Source organism: Hemicordylus capensis, chromosome 9 (genome assembly GCF_027244095.1).
Source record: "Hemicordylus capensis ecotype Gifberg chromosome 9, rHemCap1.1.pri, whole genome shotgun sequence".
Taxonomy (NCBI): Eukaryota; Metazoa; Chordata; class Lepidosauria; order Squamata; family Cordylidae; genus Hemicordylus; species Hemicordylus capensis.
The window spans coordinates 11,406,560-11,427,742 of NC_069665.1; the positions used below are offsets into that span (position 1 = coordinate 11,406,560).

At 46.2% G+C, this 21,183-nt stretch overlaps 1 protein-coding gene across 1 annotated transcript in view; it reads left to right on the forward strand.

Moving 5' to 3' along the window:
• ADAMTS18 (ADAM metallopeptidase with thrombospondin type 1 motif 18) overlaps positions 1 to 21,183 on the forward strand; it is a 159,134-nt gene that overhangs the window by 132,668 nt on the left and 5,283 nt on the right. Inside the window, exons 19-22 of the mRNA XM_053271592.1 lie at positions 1,387 to 1,591; positions 7,023 to 7,214; positions 9,983 to 10,195; positions 15,552 to 15,699. Of these exons, the coding sequence (XP_053127567.1) occupies positions 1,387 to 1,591; positions 7,023 to 7,214; positions 9,983 to 10,195; positions 15,552 to 15,699 (758 nt within the window). The remainder of the gene's footprint in view (positions 1 to 1,386; positions 1,592 to 7,022; positions 7,215 to 9,982; positions 10,196 to 15,551; positions 15,700 to 21,183) is intronic.

The window sequence follows — 21,183 nt, forward strand, 5'->3', positions numbered from 1 at the left end:
TCAAGGTCAAGGGTTGGTTTGGGGCCAGTATAGGGACATAGCTCAGTAATACAGCTTCTGCTTTAGGTCCCAGGTTCATTCCCTGGCATCTTCAGGTAGGGCTGGGAAAGACCCTGGCCTGAAATCTTTGAGAAGCCACTGCTAGTCAGTGTACTGAGCCAGATGAACCAATTGTCTGACTTCGCGTAAGGCAACTTCCTGTGTTCCTGGGGCCAGTGCTAGCCCATCACTAGTTGGGGCTGGGTTGTGATGCCATCTTCTTGTTTTCTAGGACAACTCTATCAGTTTCCATCTGCCATTCCTGTCAATGTAGCTGTTCTCTGAATGTTTTGAATCAACATCCTTTTGGGCTGTAGCATCCAGTACAGCTAACCATCATTATTATGTACATAAAGTTTTTAAACAAAAGAAAAGTTTGCAAAGCAGTTTATATAGCTAAATCAATAATTAATTTGAGGATGGTTCCCTGTAGGGATGTGCAAATTGATTTGAATCAATTTGACTTGAATCTGGGTGATTTGAGTGATTCAAATTTGAATTGAATCACTCCTTGAAAGTGCAATTGGATTCAAATTTGAATAAAATTTTCAAAATTCAATTCAAATTCAATTTGAGAGCCATTTGGCAACTGTTAAAAACCACTGAGGCCCCCAGTTGGTTAAAAAAGGCACCCAAATAGGATTGAATTGATTCAAATTATATTCAAATTCAAATTGAATTGTCAGACCATATTCAAATTTGGTTTGAATTCAACATGAATTTTCAAAATTTGATTCAAATTTGAAAAGAATAAAAATTTTTTGTTTCATTCACATCTCTAGTTCCCTGCCCCCAAAAGGCTTGCATTTGAAAAAGAAACACAAAAGAAGCACCAAATAACACCCACTGAAGCAGTGCTCTGCTGGGATGAATAGAAATAGTTGTTGTTCTCCTTCTGCTAAATATATGAGAGTAGTGGCACAGTGGGGAAATGTTTGACTAACAAAATGGTTAGCATTTTGAATACCCACTGGTACTATATTGGGCTGCAGCAAATATAGGAAGATGCTGAAAGGCATAATCTCATACTGTGTGGGAGGAGGCAATGGTAAACCCCTCCTGTATTCTACCAAAAGACAACCACAGGCTTCTGTGGGCACCAGGAGTCAAAATCAACTTGACGACACACTTTATCTTTATCATTTGAAAAGGTGTCCCTTTGCCCAGTTAGTAGAGCTTAGTACTTCGAATGAAGTATTTGTAGAGTAGGCCATGATTTTCAGAATCCATGAAGAGATGTTCCAGTCACTGATTCATAACTGATCTGTAGACTTCACCTCTGTTTTGCATCAATTTCTTCTCTGCTCTGTGGATATTTGCAACCAATGAATGTACTCTTTCTTGAAGCTGGTCATCAGATGAGTGGAGTGCTTGCAGCCAATCCTGTGGTGGAGGGCAGCAAAGCCGTCAGATCCAGTGTGTGCAGAGAAAGGCTTTTCAGAAGGAGGAAATTGTGGCCCATGCGCTCTGCCCAGTCAGCACACCAGCGCAAATCCAGGCATGTAATAATCAAGAGTGCCCACCAGAATGGAGTCCTGGCCCATGGTCTCAGGTAATTAAGAGGCGTGGCTTGCATTGCTTTGTATTGTAGTATTACCAATAAGAACGTAAGATGGGCTTTGCAGAATTGGATCAAAACCCGTCTATTTCACAATGGAGTTGGCACCTCTGTGTGTGTGTGTGTGTGTGTGTGTGTGTGTGTGTGTGTGTATTGAAATTCAAGGTGGATTTCAGGGTATTTCCCAAGGAGACACATTGGAGAATTTATGAGGGAAACCATATGAGATTCCATAAGATAAGTGGCATTTCTCAAGAGTATCAGCACATTCCTTCATCGTCCTATTTCCCACAGCGATCAGCTAGATTCTTCTGGGAAGCTCACCAGCAGAGTATGGAGGCAAAAGCCCTCCTCCAGCGTTATTGTTAAGGAACTGTTATTCACACGGAGACTGATTCTGAAGATGGAGGTTCCATTTAGCTACCATGATCAATCGTTGCTGCGAGACCTCGCCTCCGTGAATTTGTCTGATCTCCTTTTAAAGCTATTTACAGTGGTGGTCATGAACACATTTTGCAGCAGTGGATTCAGTAAATTATGTTTCGTTTGAAGATATTGCTTCATACTGTTTCTGAGGCATTGTTTGTTTATGTATTATTCTTTTATACCGCCTGATATGTACATCTCTAGGTGGTGTACATTTATTTATTTATTTATCAAATTTGTACACTGCCCCAAACTTTCGTCTCTGGGCGGTTAACAATAGCATAAAACCAGTTAAAAACATATACAAAATAACCTCTCTAATTTAGGTTCCAAGGGAGCTCTTAAGTCATTGTGCATTGAATTGTTACATTAATATCCTGCCCTTCCTCCAGATAACTTAGGGCTACAAACATAGAGATTATTGGGCATCCTCACAACATTCCTTCAGGGGCTTACCAGGGGCAGAGCCACCATTGAACAGACGGGTTCAAAGAACCCGGGCCACCACACCTCAGGGGCTGCGCCTCACACCCCAGACATGCCCCCGTGTCTGTTGTTCGGTGCGGGGGGCGTGGCTTAATGCTCCCTGTGTCTGATGTCAGGCGCGTGGGGGTGAGGCTAGGGGACTGCGGCAGTGGCAGCAGAACCCGGGCCGCCGCTGGCCTCCCTCCACACCTGGGGCTGACAGACATTGAGCCTCTTCTCATGAGCAGTGAGAAGGTCTCCAGAGCAGGCTGCAGAGAAGGCAGGTTCGACTTACCTTCCCTGAAAATAACTGCTCCTCCTGTGCTAGGCACTCTCCCTGCGCACCCAGATGATTCCCCATGCACCCAGGCAGCGGGGAGGGTTGGGGACCAGGATGTGTTCCCTAGCCCCTAGAAATACCATGATGCACCGTGCAAGTGTGCAGTGCATGTGCATTATGAGGACCCCCCCTCCCTTCCTCGGCTCCCCACAGTTTGGCAGCCACGGCTGCCAGACAACTTTTTTAAAATAAAGAGAGTGCTCACTCCCTTGACCTCATTTTAAAGAGTGGCTAGTTAGGTGGGTGTGCCGCTAGGATCGGCCTGATCCTGCTGGTTCACATGCACATGCAAAACTGGGCTGGGTTCACTTAGCCTGGTTTTGCGTGCACATGTGAATTGCCTCTGTTAGTTTGCTACTGCCCAGGCCATGCAATGAGCTTTGTGGCTAAGCAGCAATTTGAACCCAGATCTCCCCAGGCCATGTCCAGCATGCTAGCTAACCACTGCACCATACAAGATCTCTCAACTGCGGACTTAAGACCGGATCTCGAAGATCCATTCTGGCATGTATTCTCTTCTGTCAACACAGAACATACAGGCAGTATAAAAATATGTTAAAAAAAAAGAAAATAAACACAGAGTTCCCACATAAAAGGGGTCGGCTTTTCTTCAACCAACCTAGCGTTTTCTGCTAACCCAATTTTTTTTTATTGTAAGACACCATGGCCCGGCGCTGTGTTAACTCACATGTAGACCTCCGACCAAGAGGCTGCAACAAGCCTCCCAACATGGGGGTCTTCCCAGAATGCCCCATGCACTCATGTGGGGCCGTGACAGAGTTGGTAATCGTGTGGGTGGCCGATCTGGCCACCCAGGGCTAGCCGCCCAATCGTCTGTGGGGAGAGCAGGCCAAGCCTCGTAGGCTCTCCACACTGCTTGTGTGGAGTCTCCTTGTCTGAATCAGTGTCAGGCAGGTTCATACCTTCTCCTCATTCAGTTCTCTTCTCCCTTGTGTGTTCTGTGGTGCACATGGCCACAACTAAGCAATGGAGCTCTTTCCTTGCACTGAGCTTAAATGTGCAGAATCCTGTGTGGAAATGTGCTCTCAATCAGTGTCGGCCCAAGATATGGCACCTGAGGCAAGGCGTCAAATATTGTCTTGCTCCATGACCCTGGTAGCGGCCAGCCCCTTTCCAAACCAATTCCTGCAAGCCTGACAGTAACTCAGGAGACGGGGAGGGAGGGAGGTTGGCAGCACCCCCTCTTCTCTCCTTCTGCTTCTTGCAAGCCTTATAAGTAGAGTAAGGAGAGATGCTCCTTGCACAGATTCCAAGGGTCAGCTTGGACCCAAAGAGGTGCTCTAATGGCAGCAGAGGTGGTGGGGGCACCTGATTTCCCCTCTTAGTGCCCAAATAACCTTCCACCTGAAATGACAGCCTCTCCTTGCCTCCTGAAAGGACTGCCCCAGCCCTGAATGTAGCAGCATGAACAGGAATCCAAAACCTCAACCCAACATTGTGATGGCCTGCTCGGTACAAACACATTCATTTTTTCACGGCAGGCACTCCGTGTTTGTTGATTATCAGCAGCACCCCATAGACCGACTGAGGCTGTTCTCGTGCACCTGCAAAACTGGGCTAGGGAAGCCCAGCCCGGTTTTGCCTGTGCGTGAGAACCACCCTGAGATGCACAGTTTGCAGTGGCAGCATGGTAGCAAACCCTCATGGGAGCCCCGCTACCATTAGCTCGGGGTAACGGATCGTGTGTCGGTGTCGCACGGCTCTGCCCGACACCCACACACCAGCTGCCTCCCAGCCAGCATTAAAAACTCCCCATAATGCACCACAGACTTGCACAGTGCATTATGGGAATTCCAAGGGTGCTCCCGTACCACAAACCTCCCTGCTGCTGGCAGAAGCTGGCAATCGTCTGGGTAGGCGATCTGCCCGCCCAGCAACGAGGAGAGGATCGAGGCTGCCTCCCTCTCCCCTTCAAGCCCTTCTCACAGATCGTGAGAAAGAGCTCACTGATTTGTCTTCCTTTGATAAAGTGTTGTTTCAAGCAACTTAATATCACATTACAGTGACAACTGTGCTCAAAAGCACTCAGTTGGTAGCACCAGGGCCTCAGGCAAATTCCTACACACACACACACACACACACACACACGCACACACCCTGTTTCAGAAAGATATGGGATGCCTGACTGCCTTCACGCTCAAGTGAAACGCGCTCTTGCTATTTTGCAACTTGGCAAGGCAGAGATATTGCAAAGTGTTAACGGCAGTGGATGTGCTTCTGCAATATCTTCCCGTCTAATCCAGCTGTAAAAGCAAGCAAGTGAGAGGTTGTTTTTTGCTTAATTATCATGACGGAGAATGAAAGCATTGTCTGCCTTCCTGAATATGCTGCCGATTTCCCCATCCGTCTGTGTGCATACGAGCACAGACTGCTCCGTGCAGGGACTATAGAATAGCCCATTGTGGTTTCACCCACCAGCTGAGAAATAGCTGGCAGCAGCTCTTTTGCCATTCTTCTCTTTCCCACTTCCAGGGCTGAGTTTAGGGTTCCTAAGGTTTCTAGGATTGGCTGCCATTCTGCAGACGAGAGAGCCAGCGTAGTAGCTCAGTAACTAGAGCCCTCGGCTCGGAGATGGGAAACCTATATTCAAATCCGTAGTCAGGGCAAATCCAGGCTTTCCTTTTGGAAATCTGGTCTGAAAGAAGTGCCACGTTTACATGGAAATGCACACGCATGGCACTTCCTGTTGTTGGCCGTGCGTGTTTAAATGGCTGGCATTCCTGTTTGGGCGACCACAGGGAGCTTTCACCATGAGGAAGTGTGTTTTTGAGCACCCCCCGATGGACTCCATAACATTGGAACTGGCCATTTGTCCCTAGCAGGGATGGTGAACTTCCAGATCTGCGGGAGGCCTACTCTCCAGGAGCATATTTTTTTCTGTTCAGCTTGACTATCATCAGTGGTTTGGCTCTGTTATAAGTTGCTGCCACTAGTAGAAATAGCTTCACAGTAATTAACCACAACAGCTCAATTGTAGCTAACACATTATATTAAAAACTTGAAATGTCACAGAATCTCCCTCCACTCCCTCCACTCCCTCCCTCACACATGCACACATTAGGAATCATGTTTCTCCTTATGTGTGAGCACCAGTGGTGGGTTAATGGAGAGGCAGTGTAGGCATTTGCCTACAGTGGCAAAATTTGAGGAGCAGCAAATTTTGCCCCTCAAGTTTTGCCGCCCCTCTCTGTGGGCAACGGTGGCTGCAGCAAGGGTGGAGCGGAGAGGAGAATGTCTTTCTTTTATAAGGTAAAAGAGGAGGACTAACTTTTTTGTGTGTAAGGTAAAAGGGTGGCAAAGGCCTTTTTGACCATGAGCGGCAAAGAGCTTAATCTGGCCTGGTGAGCACTGTAAAATATTCCCCTTAAGGGACGGAGCTACTCTGGGAAGAGCATCTAGGCTCCAAGTTCCCTCCCTGCCATCTCCAAGATAGGGCCGAGAGAGATTCCTGCCTGCAGAATCCGCAGAGATTCTGCAGCTCTCCCACTCTCCAGTGCATCAGATTTTATAAGATATGGAGATGTCTATGATTTGAGGCATGCTTTCCCAGTCATACTTAACCATATGAATAAGGCAAACTCCTCCTAACTTGGCAAAGAGGCACCTTTTGACGTGGTGATTCTCTTTATTTAGCAGGGGGAGAGTAACTGGCCCTATTCACCCCCAGTGACCGTTGCTGGTGTCTATCTTATGTTTCTTTTAGATTGTGAGCCCTTTGGGGACAGGAATCCATCTTATTTATGTATTATTCCTCTTTGTAAACCACCTTGAACCATATTTGGAAGGGCGGTATAGAAATTGAATTATTATTATTAATAATAATTAATAATAATTAATAAATAATGCAGAAGGTCCTGGGTTTAATCCCTGCATCTCCAGGTTTGACTGGGCAAATCCCTTAACAGGGATTCCCAGATGTTGACTACAACTCCCAGAATCCCCAGCTGCAATGGCTTTTGCTTGGTGATTTTGGGCGTTGTAGTCAACAACATCTGGGAATCCCTGTTAGAGTTCCCTGATAGACAGTGCTGAGCTTGATGGACCAATGGCCTGACAGGGCAAAAGGCAACTTTTTTAATGTCTAAGGATAAGGCGGAGATTCACTTGCTTAATTCTCTTGCCAGTTTAAAGTTCCTTAACTCTAACATCACCCTCTCTCCCCTTTCTGTACAGTGTTCTAAAACATGCGGAAGAGGCATAATTAAACGTGATATTTTCTGCAAAAGCATGGGCCTCTCCACATTGAAAATCCTGCCAGATACTATGTGCAACAACGAATTGAAGCCAGAAAGTCAGCAGACGTGTGTGTTGGGGCGATGTCCGAAAAATGATCGGCTCCAATGGGTGATTTCCGCATGGAGTGAGGTAAAGGGACAGACCTGCTAGGCACAGGGCTCAGCTATGATAGCCTTCGCACATCAAATGGTTTTGCATTCAAAAGAGAGCCATGACCAACTGGTGATGCACATATTTTTATCAATGGTTAACAGTGGCATTTCTGTTGCGGCCAAATGTTATGGAAAAAGAGGCCATCTTGTTGAGATGGAGTAACTGCCCACTAAAAAAAAAATCAAGGCATACAGGAAAAAATGCTGGGAACCTTTTTCTGTTTCTCCAAGACTGTGACACAAAATTAATCTCACCGCCTAATAAGGACCAAATAGCAACCATGGCTGTAGATCCCTGTATTTAAAACCAGATGCTATTCTGGAAGTTATGGACAGTTGTTCTTCCTCTGCTCAATACAAGAAAGCTATACAATATATGTCCTTGACACTCAATGCCCTGGATTAATTATGCCTGTGCTTACCAAAACTGACCCCCACTGATAAATCATCTAGAACTTTTGACTAATCTGATGATGGTGATTAAAAATATTGATACCATGCTTCTCCACAAAGCAGCTTACACAGCAGAAGGTATAAGAAGAAGGTTCCCTGTCCCAAGAGAGCTCACAATCTCCTCCCTCTCTCCCCTCCCCCCTCTCTCCCCCCCCTCACACATGCACACAACAAAGTCAAGATCGAGTGTCATATTCAATTCTCTGATTGCATGGAATTAGGCTAGTGGCAGCCAGTGTGGGCACCACCGGGGTGGAGGTGGGGCGACGAGAGTCAAGTGCAAATTAATAGGTGCTTACCTCCACTACTGCCACACCTGAACACTGCTCTGAGCAGCAGCTTGTTGCCCAGCATCCCCTGCAGCAGAGGATCATCTCCACCACTCACCTGGACTCCACAGAGCCAAGCCCCAGATCACAGAATCGCAGAGGCGATTCACCACCACAAGGGGTGCTTGGTGGCATGCTGCTGCTCAAAGCAACGTTCAGGTGCTGCAGTAGCAGAGGTAAAGTGTGCTGTCGGTGTTGACTCTTGGTGACCACAGAGCCCTGTGGTTATCTTTGGTAGAATACAGGAGGGCTTTCCCATTGCCTCCTCCCATGCAGTATGAGATGATGCCTTTCAGGATCTTCCTATATTGCTGCTGCCCAATATAGGTGTTTCCCATCATCTGGGAAACATACCAGCGGGGATTCGAACCATCAGCCTCTGGCTTGCTGATCAAGTCATTTCCCCACTGCACCATTAAACTTTAGTGGCTTTAGTAGCAGAGGTAAGCACCTCTTAGTTTACATTGCCGCCACCACCGTGGTGCGGTGCCCACACCAGTCACTACTGAATGAGGCCACACACATGCCTGCTCTTCAGGGGCATATCTAGGGGTAGGGCAGGCAGGGCACGTGCCCTGGGCGCCACTTGAAGGGGGCGCCATTTTATAAAATTAATTTTTTTAAAAAAAATGGCTGCCAAAAACAAAATGGCCACCGTGCATGCTCAAATGGCCTCTGTGAGGCCCTAGGTCTTGCCAGGCCTTGCAGAGGCCATTTGAGCATGTGCGGTGGCCATTTTGTTTTCAGTGGCCATTTTTTTAAAAAAAGATATTTAAAAATGGCCACTGCACGTGCTCAAATGGTCCCTGCGAGGCCCTAGAGGCCAGTAACCCCCGAAGGGGCTACAGGTAAAAAAATAATAATATATAATATAAGTCACTGTACACATATTCAGATTGGCACTATGTACAGAGAATCAGGGCTTGTGAATACTGAGCTGATGCTTATGAGCTAGGATTGTATTGATTTGCTCTTACTTTGCTTCTTGTGATAAGTGAGTTGAATGTGATGTCTTGCTAATATGGCTATTAATGGTGAATTTGTCTTTGAATCAGTGTGAAATCCTTAATATTAAGGCCCACTGGGAGTTTCTTGCTTTCTTTCTCTCATTTTAACTGTCTTTCTGAAAGACTAGAATATATGCCAAGCAGTGACACAGTTTACTCTGCATATCCTTTAATTATTTACAGAGTATCTGGGAAAAGTCAAATTCTCCATTGATTTTTAAAACTTATGTAATGGTGATGCTACAATACATAGTAGAGAATTAGACAGGCATTTCTGTTTAGTTTTCCAAGTACACCTCCACATAGTATTTGGGTATTTCATGAGCCCCAGCATACTGAAATTTGTAGTTTTCCAGCATTTTTTGGTCTGACTAAGTCCACTGCTAAAATAGTTTTTGAAAGATTAAAAGATTAACGAGCCTGACTTGTATTTTTCAGCTGATATTATGGTAAAGTTATCTGAAAGATGTGTGTCAGATGCTTGGACAGGGGGCACAATTTCAGTGTTTGCCCTAGGTGCTATTTTCCCTAGATACGCCTCTGCTGCTCTTAACGAGAGCCAGCATCATGTAGTGGTTAGAGTGTTGGACTAGGACCGCGAAGACCCGAGTTCAAATCCCCATTTCAACCATGAAACTCACTGGGTGACTCTGGGCCAGTCATGTATCACTCAGCCGAACCTACCTCACAGGGTTGTTTTGAGGATAAAAATAAGCAAATACAATTCTCTGAGCTCCTCAGAGGAAAATCAGGATATAAGTGTGTGTGAGAGAGGGAGGGAGGGAGGGAAGGAGGGAGAGGAAATCTGGTCTTAACAAAATGTGAGATGTTTTTCTGGTCAAATGTAGTTCTGTTCCTAATCTTATAGTTGAAGCCTGATAAAAACCAAATGATGTTCTTCAATAGCTTGTTGCTGATTCTCCGCCCCCCCCACTCACTTCTTTTGCCCTCTGCAGTGCTCAGCCACCTGTGGTCCAGGCTTAAGGAGGCGGGAGATGCAATGCAGCGAGAAAAGCATCAATGGCAAATTGATCACTTTCCCACAGCGGCGATGTCGAAATCTGAAACAGCTAAACATTGAACTGGAAGAGGTCTGCAACTGGGGAGCATGTCCTTTGCATCACGTGTATAACAGGGTGTCAGGATGGTACTCTTCACCTTGGCAGCAGGTAATCCAAGATCTGACAGGGATCTGAAGCAGCCATTCTGGACCCATCTCTTCAAGGCGTGGGGACATTATTCCTTAGGCACTGGAGGGAGGGAGGGAGGCCTCCAGCTGGGCAACAATTCACTCTTCACTTCTCCGTTCTCATCTCCCTGACTCATTGGCACGCTGATGGCTTCTTACTAGAGGCAGGGAAATGCATGAACTCAAGTGTGCCTGTGCAAAACTGTCTATACCATAGAACCTCATTATTTGCGGAACCACTATTTGTGGTTCCGCGTATCTGTGGGGTTTCTGATTTACACCCATTTTCAGTATCTGTGGATATGAAAGGGTCAAAAACCACGTATCTGCAGTTCCTAGAGAGGCAGAAGTGAACATAGAGGTCACTTCCAGCTGCCATCTTGTCTGTCAGAGCCATTTATGGCTTTGGGGGTATTTCTGGACACATCCTGGGTACATGGAGCATGGTACAGTACATAATTTTGTGCTTTTACGGTTCTCCCCAACCCCTTTAGGCACTTTCCTTCCATCCTGGAACCCATACGAGTGGGTAAATACGAATATTTATTATATTTTTATACCACCTGATATGTAAATCTCTTGGCAGTGTACACATTTAAATATTAAAAATCATAGTTAAAATACATAAAACACAATAATAACAATATAAAACAAATTATTAAAATTCTAATTAAAAGCTTATGAGAACAGGAAAGTCTTGAGGGTCTTCCTGAAAACAAACAGAGAAGGAGATGCTCTTATTACAGTGAGGAGCCTATTCCAAAGCCCTAGAGCAGCCACAGAAAAAGGCCGGTCCAGATGAGCTGGTGGCAACCGTAACTGGACGTAATGCCTCATTACTCATGGTAGTAGGCGAGGAACGGAACCCCTGTGAATCACGAGGTTATCCAGTATGTGTAGAGTGTGATCTTATTTGCATAGCAGCAAGTCATGTCCTTGCAGTTCTTCTGCAACAAAGATATGGTAGTGGAGGAAGCATATCTTTGGCAGGAATCCTACAGGACCCATCTTCACCATTTGTCCCAGAGCAAACCAACCTTGCTACACTTTTGCTGATAGCCATTGGCTCACATTCTGTACAGCACTATTGGTAGGGTAGCAGAGAGCAGTGTTGCTGCAGAAACGCTGTCTCGGAGTTCAGCTCAGAGCATTGCTGAGCAGGCAGACATGTGAGGAGGGATGGGGGGAGTGCTTCTTAGCTCCATAAATATGCCCCTGAGGGCTGCACAACTCTCAAGGACATATTTCAGAAGCTAAAAAGTCCTCTTGGGGGGAGTAGAGAGCAGCAAAAATTGCTCCCTCCTTTCCCTCTACACTCATTTGTCACATCATAAATTAGGGATGTGCATGAAGTGTTTTGTGCACATCTGGGGCAGTGGAGAGCGGGCACTTTAAGAGGAGTAAGGCCGGCGTTACCTGCCCCTCCCTTGCTGCTCCAGTGCTCCGCGCCACTCCAGAGCGGCACTGTTTGTGTGAAGCATCCATGCTCTCTGATTGCTGGCTGCATTTGCTTAGGAACAGGAAGTTCCCTGTTCCCAGCAGGAAATGGCATCTGAGCACGTGTGGACGCCATCTTTAGTAGCATTTGACATTTGGTATTTACAGTAGCATTTGACAATGGGATTTGGATCATGTAAACAGATTGCTTGCATATGGAAACTCGCCCTCTTGAGGAGACTGATCTGTTTGTTTTCAATTTCTTAATGCGGAGAAGCTTTTGCCCCCCTCCTGCAGTCTGCACTAAGTATTATTTCTGCACATTTAAATCAGCCCTGAGTTAATCTATTACAGGTTCCTGGAATAGCATTCATGTCTTCTGGGGTGGGCTCTGGGACCTATTTTTGATTCTATTGTCGTTATATTGGATAACCTGGTTTATTTAATTGAGCTATAATTGAAGGTTATATCTTTCACAATTGTCTCTGAATCAAAAAATGACAATAAATTAAAAAAAAACAAAACCACTCAGCAAGACCTATTATACTAACTCTCTCTGCATTCCTAAGGAATCCATCTTCAATCCTTTTCCTCTTTCTGCATCTTTGTCCTGTCCACTGACCGTCTCATTACTGTGATGTGTGCACATCAGCTGCAAAACAGCAAGTCCTATTGATGAACTAATAGTTTCAGCAGGATCAGATTGGCACGACTGCTTCAGTTGTCTGGAAACAGATTATAGTCACTTGCATAATCATCTTCCTGCGGCTGCAGCCATGCTGTGTTTCATGGTCCTTTCCATCCCATTCTTCTGAGGGCTGCACTGTGGTTGAACTGTTACAAATCTTACTGCACAATGTCCTTAGGGAGCTGGAGACTGTCTGGAATTCCTTAAAGAGGGTGATTGATTACTGGATCAGTCTGCATTTGTTCCACAATCTTGCAAACAAGCTTCTGTATTTTGGAGCTGACATACTGTATGAGTCACATACCCCTAAGTTAATTGCCCCTTGAATAGCACATACATGCAGTTTTGGATCCTTAACTTTCATAATCAGATGAAAGTTATGGTTTTTGTCTTGGGGACATGATGCTCGTAGATGGAAAGATTCACATAACTGATGATGCTTCACCGTTTTCTTGATGGAAGGAAATAGGGTTTCTTCCCTCTCCTTAGAGAAAAGAGCTGGTCTTGTGGTAGCAAGCATGACTTGACCCCTTAGCTAAGCAGAGTCTGCCCTGGTTTCATATGAATGGGCGACTAGAAATGTGAGCACTGTTAAGATTTTCCCCTCAGGATGGAGTCACTCTGGGAAGAGCAGAAGGTTTCAAGTTCCCTCCCTGGGAGCATCTCCAAGATAGGGCTGAGAGAATTCCTGCCTAAACCTTGGAAAGGCCACTGCCAGTCTGTGAAGACAATACTGAGTTAGATAGACCAATGGTATGACTCAGTAGATGGCAGCTTCCTATGTTCCTCCCCACTCTGCCCGCCCCCCATTATAGTTGCATTTTCCCCTGCACAGAATAGCCTCTTTTCTAATCACCCTGGGGGCTCCATGATGCCATGTGTTGGGAGATACACTCCAAAAATAAATGTATACATAACACTTTCAAGTGCTTATCCTTTAAGCAGACGTCCCCACTTAAGCACCTATTGTGGGTTGTTGTCAAGATTTGGCTGTAAGCAATTGAAGATCAGTATTTGTGGCTTTTCAAATCTGGCTTTTATATTGATCTCTGGGATCTGTGAAGTAAAGATCTGCTCTCAGTCAGAGTGTTGCTTACACAGAATGTGTCCACTTGAAAGTGAGTTCAGGCGGACTTCTGTTAAGGATAGATCACACACTCACTCACTGGAGATTCCCCCAGTCATGCTGGGTTTAGAAAATGGATAGATAGATGGACGCACATCTGTCTCTGGTCATACGTAATGATGCATGCCTGATGGAAGCTTGTACTATGCAGACTCTGTGAAGAGTTTCCCCAATCACTGAATATTTGAACTGTTTATAGGACCGGACCACTACACACTCCATAGCCCCAAGCCAGCTGGAGGATTAGAAAGACTGCTAGTAGCGATCTCTTCTCTACATGCCTGTTGGTCTTATCTTGCCATTCCTAATTTTCAAGACCCTAATCATCCCATGCAACCCTTTTCCTGCTTCCTGCCATGACAAAAAGTGGCAAGGTGGATGTTAGGACACAACCTTGTCATTCATTTCATTCACTGAGGCTATTCTCACAATGGGGGGAAACCAGGCTAAGGGAGCCCAGCCCGATCCCCTCCTCCCCATGAGAACCACTGGGTCCTACACACTGATCATGTGTAGAGCCTCATACACTCATTCAGATTGCTTTCTGCCCTATGGCCAGATAGGAACTTAGGAACATAGGAAGCTGCCATCTACTGAGTCAGACCATTGGTCTATCTAGCTCAGTATTGTCTTCACAGACTGGCAGCGGCTTCTCCAAGGTTGCAGGCAGGAATCTCTCTCAGCCCTATGTTGGAGATGCCAGAGAGGGAACTTGGAACCTTCTGCTCCATCCCTTAAGGGAATATCTGACAGTGCTCACACTTCTAGTCTCCATTTCATACGCAACCAAGGCAGACCCTGCTTAGCTAAGGGGACAAGTCATGCTTGCTACCACAAGGCCGGCTCTTCTCAGGGTGGTTCACAGTGCGACAAACAAAACAATATCTAAAACAACCCAATAAAAAATTGCAATGAAAACCGATAATGCAATTACAACTCTAGCACACTAGGAATATACAGATCACATATGTAAGCCTCTCTCAGGTCCCACCACAGAAAAGCCTCAGTCCTTAGCCCTACTCAGATATGGTGTACCGATGTCTGGACATGCATATTGTTTTTGTGTGAATGACTCTACATGTGTTCATTTTAAAAGTGAAACTAGGTACAGACTGACAAATGCAGGAAGTGTCCTACTGTTCACATGCTGAACAATGTGTGAATAACTCTATGTGAACACTGTATACAGATTGCACATGTGTTGGACAGAACATGGACATAAGGCTCTTAGTGCCATCTTTTTTACACTGGAAGGACAAAATGTCAATTTCATGATAATGTCAATCCTTAACGGCATGGGTCCAGGCTATTTAAGAGAGTGCCTCCTTTGTCATAAACCCTGTTGCCTGTTACGATCTTCTGGAGAGGTCTGGTTATGGTTGCCACTGGCTCGTTTGGTGGCAACCCAGAACTGGGCTTTGTCTGTGGCTGCCCCAGGGCTTTGGAATATGCTCCCTGCTGAAATAAGAGCATCTCCTTCTCTGTTTGTTTTCAGGAAGAACCTCAAGACCTTCCTGTTTTTGCAGGCTTTTAATTAGAATTAATGTTAATAATTTTAAAAACTTGGTTGAATAAATATTTTATTCTATTGTTTTTATTGTGTCGTGTATTGTACTCTGTGGCTTTTAAATATTTCAAATTTTGTACACCACCTAGAGATGTACACATCAGGCGGTATAAAAATATGATAAATAAATAAAATAAATAAATTTCAGTCACCTTGGAAACTGAGGTGATCTAAGGATGCTGAAATGCATCATCTCATACTGTGCGGGAGGAGGCAATGGTAAACCCCTCCTATATTATACCAAAAACAACCACAGGGCTCTTTGGGCGCCAGGAGTTGAAATCTACTTGCTGGCACACTTTACCTTTGAGGTGATCTGATGGGAGGGGCCATTGCCCTCTTTCTCCCAATTGCAGGCTCCCCAGATGCATCTGATTGGCCAGTGCATGAAGCAGGATGCTGGACTAGCTGGGCCTTTGGCCTGATCCAGCAAGATTTTTCTTATGTTCTTATGATTGTGATTTTTGGAAGTTGGAAAGAAACATGGGATATAACCTCTTATTCCTGCCCCTTTTCAGTGCACGGTGACGTGTGGTGGAGGAGTGCAGACACGGACTGTGCAGTGCCTTCGACAGGGTCAGCCGGTGGCGGGGTGTCTGCCCCATCAGAAGCCAGCAATGTCAAGAGCCTGCAACACTAACTTCTGCTTGGCTCCGGAGAAGAAAGGTAACAAGGGCCCCCTTTAAGTAAAGGTGTGGCAGAACAGAGCTGCATCCCTGGTTTCTTAGAACTAGTGAGAGCTGAATGGTCAAATTTGAAAGCTAGGCAATCCCACCAGAGCGCCAGGCAAATGAAGACAAAACATGGACAAAGTGTGGAAAACCTGCAATAGTAGTCAGAAAGGCTGCATTGCTTTACATGTGCATGTACCTCACTTGATGACTGGCACCTGAATGCAACAACTAACCTCCAGGAACATCAAGATCTTCAGGACGATACTGGGTGATATGAAAGGAACATGAGGACATAGGTAGCTGCCATATACCAAGTCAGAACTTGGATCCAACTAGCTCAGTATGGTCTGCACAGACTGGCTGCGGCTTCTCCAAGGTTGCAGGCAGGAGTCTTTCTCAGCCTTATCTTGGAGATGCTGCCAGAGAGGGAACTTAGAACCCTTTGCATGCAGTGTTCCCAGACTAGCCCTATCCCTAAAGGGAATTCCTTACAGTTCTCCCATGTGGTCTCCCTTCTCTCTATGGTGTTAGATCTGTAATGGCTCATTCAGAATAGCAAGTCATCAGCTGATGAGCATCCATATGTGAAAGAACCTTCCACGAGAAGCAACTGACTTTTAGTTGGGCAGAAGAACGAATTCTTGCATAGGGTTCTTCTTTGTGGTCTCTGTGCAGTCACTCCAGTGAGATGTGCACCTGCACAGAGCAACTTCAGAAATTGTAGGCTTGAGCCAGAGAGTCACTTCTCTCTCTGAAGGAAGGGATCCCCATCCAAAGGAGTGGGGAAAACACCTTCCTGTTCAGCTTTTGTCTCACTGCTGTGTGAGCAGCTGCTTGGGGGGGAAGCTCTAAATAACTTTGGCCTTAATCGGGCCTTTTCTCTTTTTCTTTTCTGTTCTCTTTGGAGGACTTTGTATCCCAATTTGTTTTCCTTTCAAGGAGTTAGGTCTACTTGCTATACAGTCCCAGGTGCTTCCTGGACAGTGCACATCTGTGATGACACAATGACTGCCCATTCCTGCAAGGTGAAGCTTCCATCCTCTGATGACCACAATTCTTCTCTCTTCTGCCTTGGCGAGTCCTACAAGGTGCATTGTAGCCCTCGTTGTCAGTGATTTATTAAGCAGGCGTGCCATAAACACTAGTGTCTTTCAGCTTCTCTTAGACTCAAATCCTAGGCCAGCCCTGCTCAGCTTAGCCCCCACAGCTGTTTTTGAACCAAAACTCCCATAATCCCCAGCCACAGTGGCCAAGAGCCAGGGGTTATGGGAATTGTAGGCCGACATCTGCAGGAGGGCCAAAATTGAAAGGCTGCATCGTTTTACATGTGCATGTACCTCACTTGATAACTGGCATCGAAATGCAACAACTAACCTCCAGGGTCATCAAGATCTTCAGGACAATACTCTCCCCACAGAGCCTGGTTAGACTCTACACACAGCTCTTGTATAGAGCCTCAATCATTTCTACCCAGCTTTTCCTCCTACCTTGTTTCCACACAACCAAAAACTGGGAGAGCACACAGCTCCCAAACCTGGGTAGAACACAATTTTTGAGGCTCTTCACACAATGGAGGACAACTGAGCTAAGGGAGCAGAGCCCGGTTTTCCTCCATCGTGGTTCAACAGGGGCTAGCCCGCCAAAATTCCCCCTGCCTTAAACGAGGTTAACGCTCCGCTAACCCCGGTTTTTTTATCGTGCATCGGTGTGGCTCCACGCCTTGATGACTTGCGAGGAAAACCCCGACCAGAAAGCTACAACAAGCCTCCCGGCCTCAGGGGTCTCCCCAGAATGCCCCGTGCACTTGCACAGGGCATTTTGGGACTTCTGGGGCCCAGGCAGCCCCCGATCCCTGCAGTCCCATCCAGCTCTGGTTGCCTGCTGTGCTGTTGCTTCCTGTGCTGCCAACCTTTACTTCACAGCAACTGGTGCATAGCTGACAATGCTCTTATAGCAATCCAGTGGATGATCTGAATTCCGTCACTAATGCCATCAGCAGGTTGGGCTCTGTGGGGCGTGAGTGGTCTCTGCCCCAAGCCATCCTAGATCTAATGTTCCATGGGTGGTGCCCACCTCCTCTCAGTGACAACCTTTTGACTTCTGTATCAGGAGGGACACCCATTGGAGATTGCAGATCAGTGTCACCATGGTCTGGACCCTCCTCTACCCGATTAGTTGGTTGGTTTGTATACCACCTTTCATAAAACATATACCAAGGTGGTTCGTCCATTTCCCCTCCTATCTTGGTTTTTCCTCAATTCACGTCATGGGCTTGCAGCGATCTATTGGAACACCTCACAGTTTTTGAGGGCCACTGGGCCAGATGGACAGGCCCAGTAGCCACTCTGCCCACCGCCACTGCCACCACGTTGGGGGGGGGGGAGACCTGCTCAGCTCACCCCCACCCCCATGCTTCATAGCTAAAAGTACAGAAAAGCCATGGTTCAGCATGGCCAGATCTCATGGCAGCAGAGGGGGGCATTGCAGCAGGGGTGTCTGTGGGGTGTCTTCTGGCAGTGGCAGTCCGGGTGCCAAAATCAGGTAGGTGTGGCACTGCCTGCAGAGTGACTGTGTGCCCCCCATCCTTGACTTAAACAAAGGACTATGCTGATGTCACTTCTGGATGTTCCACTCTTCAGGGATTCCTTGTGTGATGACACCAAGTTGGTCAGTTCACTAGTCTCTCATTAGTGTGACTGCACAGAACCAAAGGGAAGGAAGATACTTTGCTGATCCATATGGTTGAGTGGTCATCTTTGCCATCCCGTTTCCTGCCTTCTTTCCCAACTGCCAGATCCTGTTGGTTCTGCTCTAGAATTTTCCAAAGTTTCTCTGTGCAGACACAGATCCCACTGGTGTGACTGTGCAGACAACCACTTGAAGAAATCAGTTACAATTCCACCCAAAATATCATTTCCCCAGATTTTTTAAAAAATGGAAATCTGCCCCTAGAATCCCCAGGAGCTGATTATTTCTTAGAATCTTCTGGACTGGTTTCACCCATACTTAACGAAGCTATTCTCACGATCACTAGAAAGCGGGCTAAGGGAACTTAGCCTGCTTTCCAGTGGTCGTGGGAACCGCCCGAGCCTGGTGCTCCCAAGGCAGCTAACCTGCCTAAACCACCCTCCCCTTAATGATGTTAACGGCGTGAGCGCTCCGTTAACCTCATTTTGTTGCTCATGTATCACCATGGCATGCGGCAACACATGATTAGACTCCTGGGCTTGGGGGTCTCTCCAGGATGACCCGCGCACTCACGCAGGACATCCTGGAACTTCTGGGGGCTGTGTGGCCCCCAAGCTCCGCAGCCCCTCCTGTCTCCGTGATGGATCCGGCAGTCATGTGGGTGGCCTATCCAGCTGCCTAGCTACTAGTGGCTGCTCATCGGCTAAGCCCGCTCTCCTCACAGAATCCCCTCAGGCACTTCACTTGTGTTGTGTTGTGTCGTGTCTTCACACGTTTTGTGGTGCTTCACACGTGTGGTGTGAAGTGCCTCAATATTTGCACCATTCAAACAATACCCACTTTCTGTGCTGCTACAGTACCTTTCCCCCTTCTAGCTGTATTTCTTATCCAGTGTCTGTTATTCATTTCGTTGCTGCCTTCTCCCTTCCCCCTCCCTGCAGCTGTAGAAGTCCTTTTGACTTTACTGTAACTAGGTCTTCAGGCTCTGGAGATCAATTATCTCTCCACCATGCTCTAAGTCTCTGTCTCCACCAGTGAATGGGGCCAGCTGTGTTAGATCTGTATTGAAGCCAATCACTCTCAATTACCCACCACATAGTTCCAGCTCGGTGAGTCATTGGGGAGAGATCACGGGAAAGAAATGAGCCTTTCAGGAGAGTTAACATGCTCCCCTTGACAAGCTGGGTCTGCTCCTCTGCTCATTTTTCCTCATTTCCAATTTAAGCCCATAAGTCAACTTGGTTCACTTAGAGTGGAAAGCAAAAGTCATGCAAACTGCGATTGACCCAAAACTGTAGGAACTCAGCCTTGTTTCTCTAACATAATGAAACTGGATGGAAACAGTGTGGGGGCTAGAGAATTGTTGGAGTTGCCAATATCCTGTCCCATGGGGTGCTCCTGTGTCCTTAACAGATGCACGGCTGGAGAAATTCAGCACATGTGGGATAGCCCACCAATGCAGCTCCACTTCGGGGAAAGCTGTAACAGCCAAACTGTTCTCTGCCACTAAGCAATTAAAGTCACAGAATAACTTCTTGGAGATTTGGGGCAAGAGCTGGTAGTCTACATATTATGTGAAGATGTGAATGTCTGAATTTTACAAATGAGAGCACTTCCATCTGTGCCATCCATGTTATGACTTTGATCAGAAAGCATAAAGAATTGGCAACTGGGATTTTTGTCTGTATTAAAATCCACATCAATTTCCTTTATTATGTACTCCCGCAGTAGTTCTGAGGTTATACCGGAATGCTTTCCCATGTTCTTATAATAGCTGGATGCCTGTAAATCTTTCCTAGACTCACTTTGGTGTTTTAATTCTCTTTCTTTTAAAAAAATTATTTATAGAGCATCTATATGATTCATTGCTATTCCCTTTAAGTACAAAATGTAAAGCATAAATCAGCTATGACCAAACCACAGAACTCGCTATGTGATATTTTAATCCAACTGATCACTGCATTAAAAATGCAATATACAGAAATTAATGAAATGTGGGACACAATCCATTCTCTCCTCTGCACATGGAGGGCCTCTTGCTTCCCTCTCTCCCATCAGCCCTCTGTGGGTTCTCTGCTGGTCACGAAGTAACATTGCTGGCTATTCATAATCTTGCAGGAGCCTCTGCAGTTATTTAAGAGTCCCTAGCATGAAGGCTGTGCTCACAGAAAGCATGAATTTTAAAATGTATTTCTGTTCGATAAAAAGTGGGAGTCTGAGCAACCAGATGATCCCACGTGAGATAAAGTGAACATAGGAAGCTGTCTTGTACCGAGTCAGACCCTTGGTCCATCTAGCTCAGTACTGTCTACACAGACTGGCTGCAGCTTCTCCAAGGTTGCAAGCAGGAGTCTCTCTCAGCCTTATCTTGGAGATACCAAGGAGGAAACTTGGAACTTCTACATGCAAGCATACAGATACTCTTCCCAGAGTGGCCCCAACCCCTGAGAGGAATATCTTACATTGCTCACATGTGATCTCCCATTTAAATGCAAACCAGGGGAGACCCAGCTGAACAAGGGGTACAATTCATGGGAAGGAAGAGAAGACTCAGCTGGCATTATGGGGGAAGCCGTTTCATGTGCATAGAAGGGAAGGGCAATCTTTTAAAAAAACCAGAAACCTTTTCCTCATTTGTTCTTCAAATAATGGTAACGGTTTAAGTATAGGGATGATCTTCTCCAAACTTCATTCAAACAGGTATGAGGGCTGTTCTCCCAGTTATTATTATGGTAGGAGGCTTCTCTTACCTTGTCCGGGAGTCCCAACGCGCCACCAATATTTGATC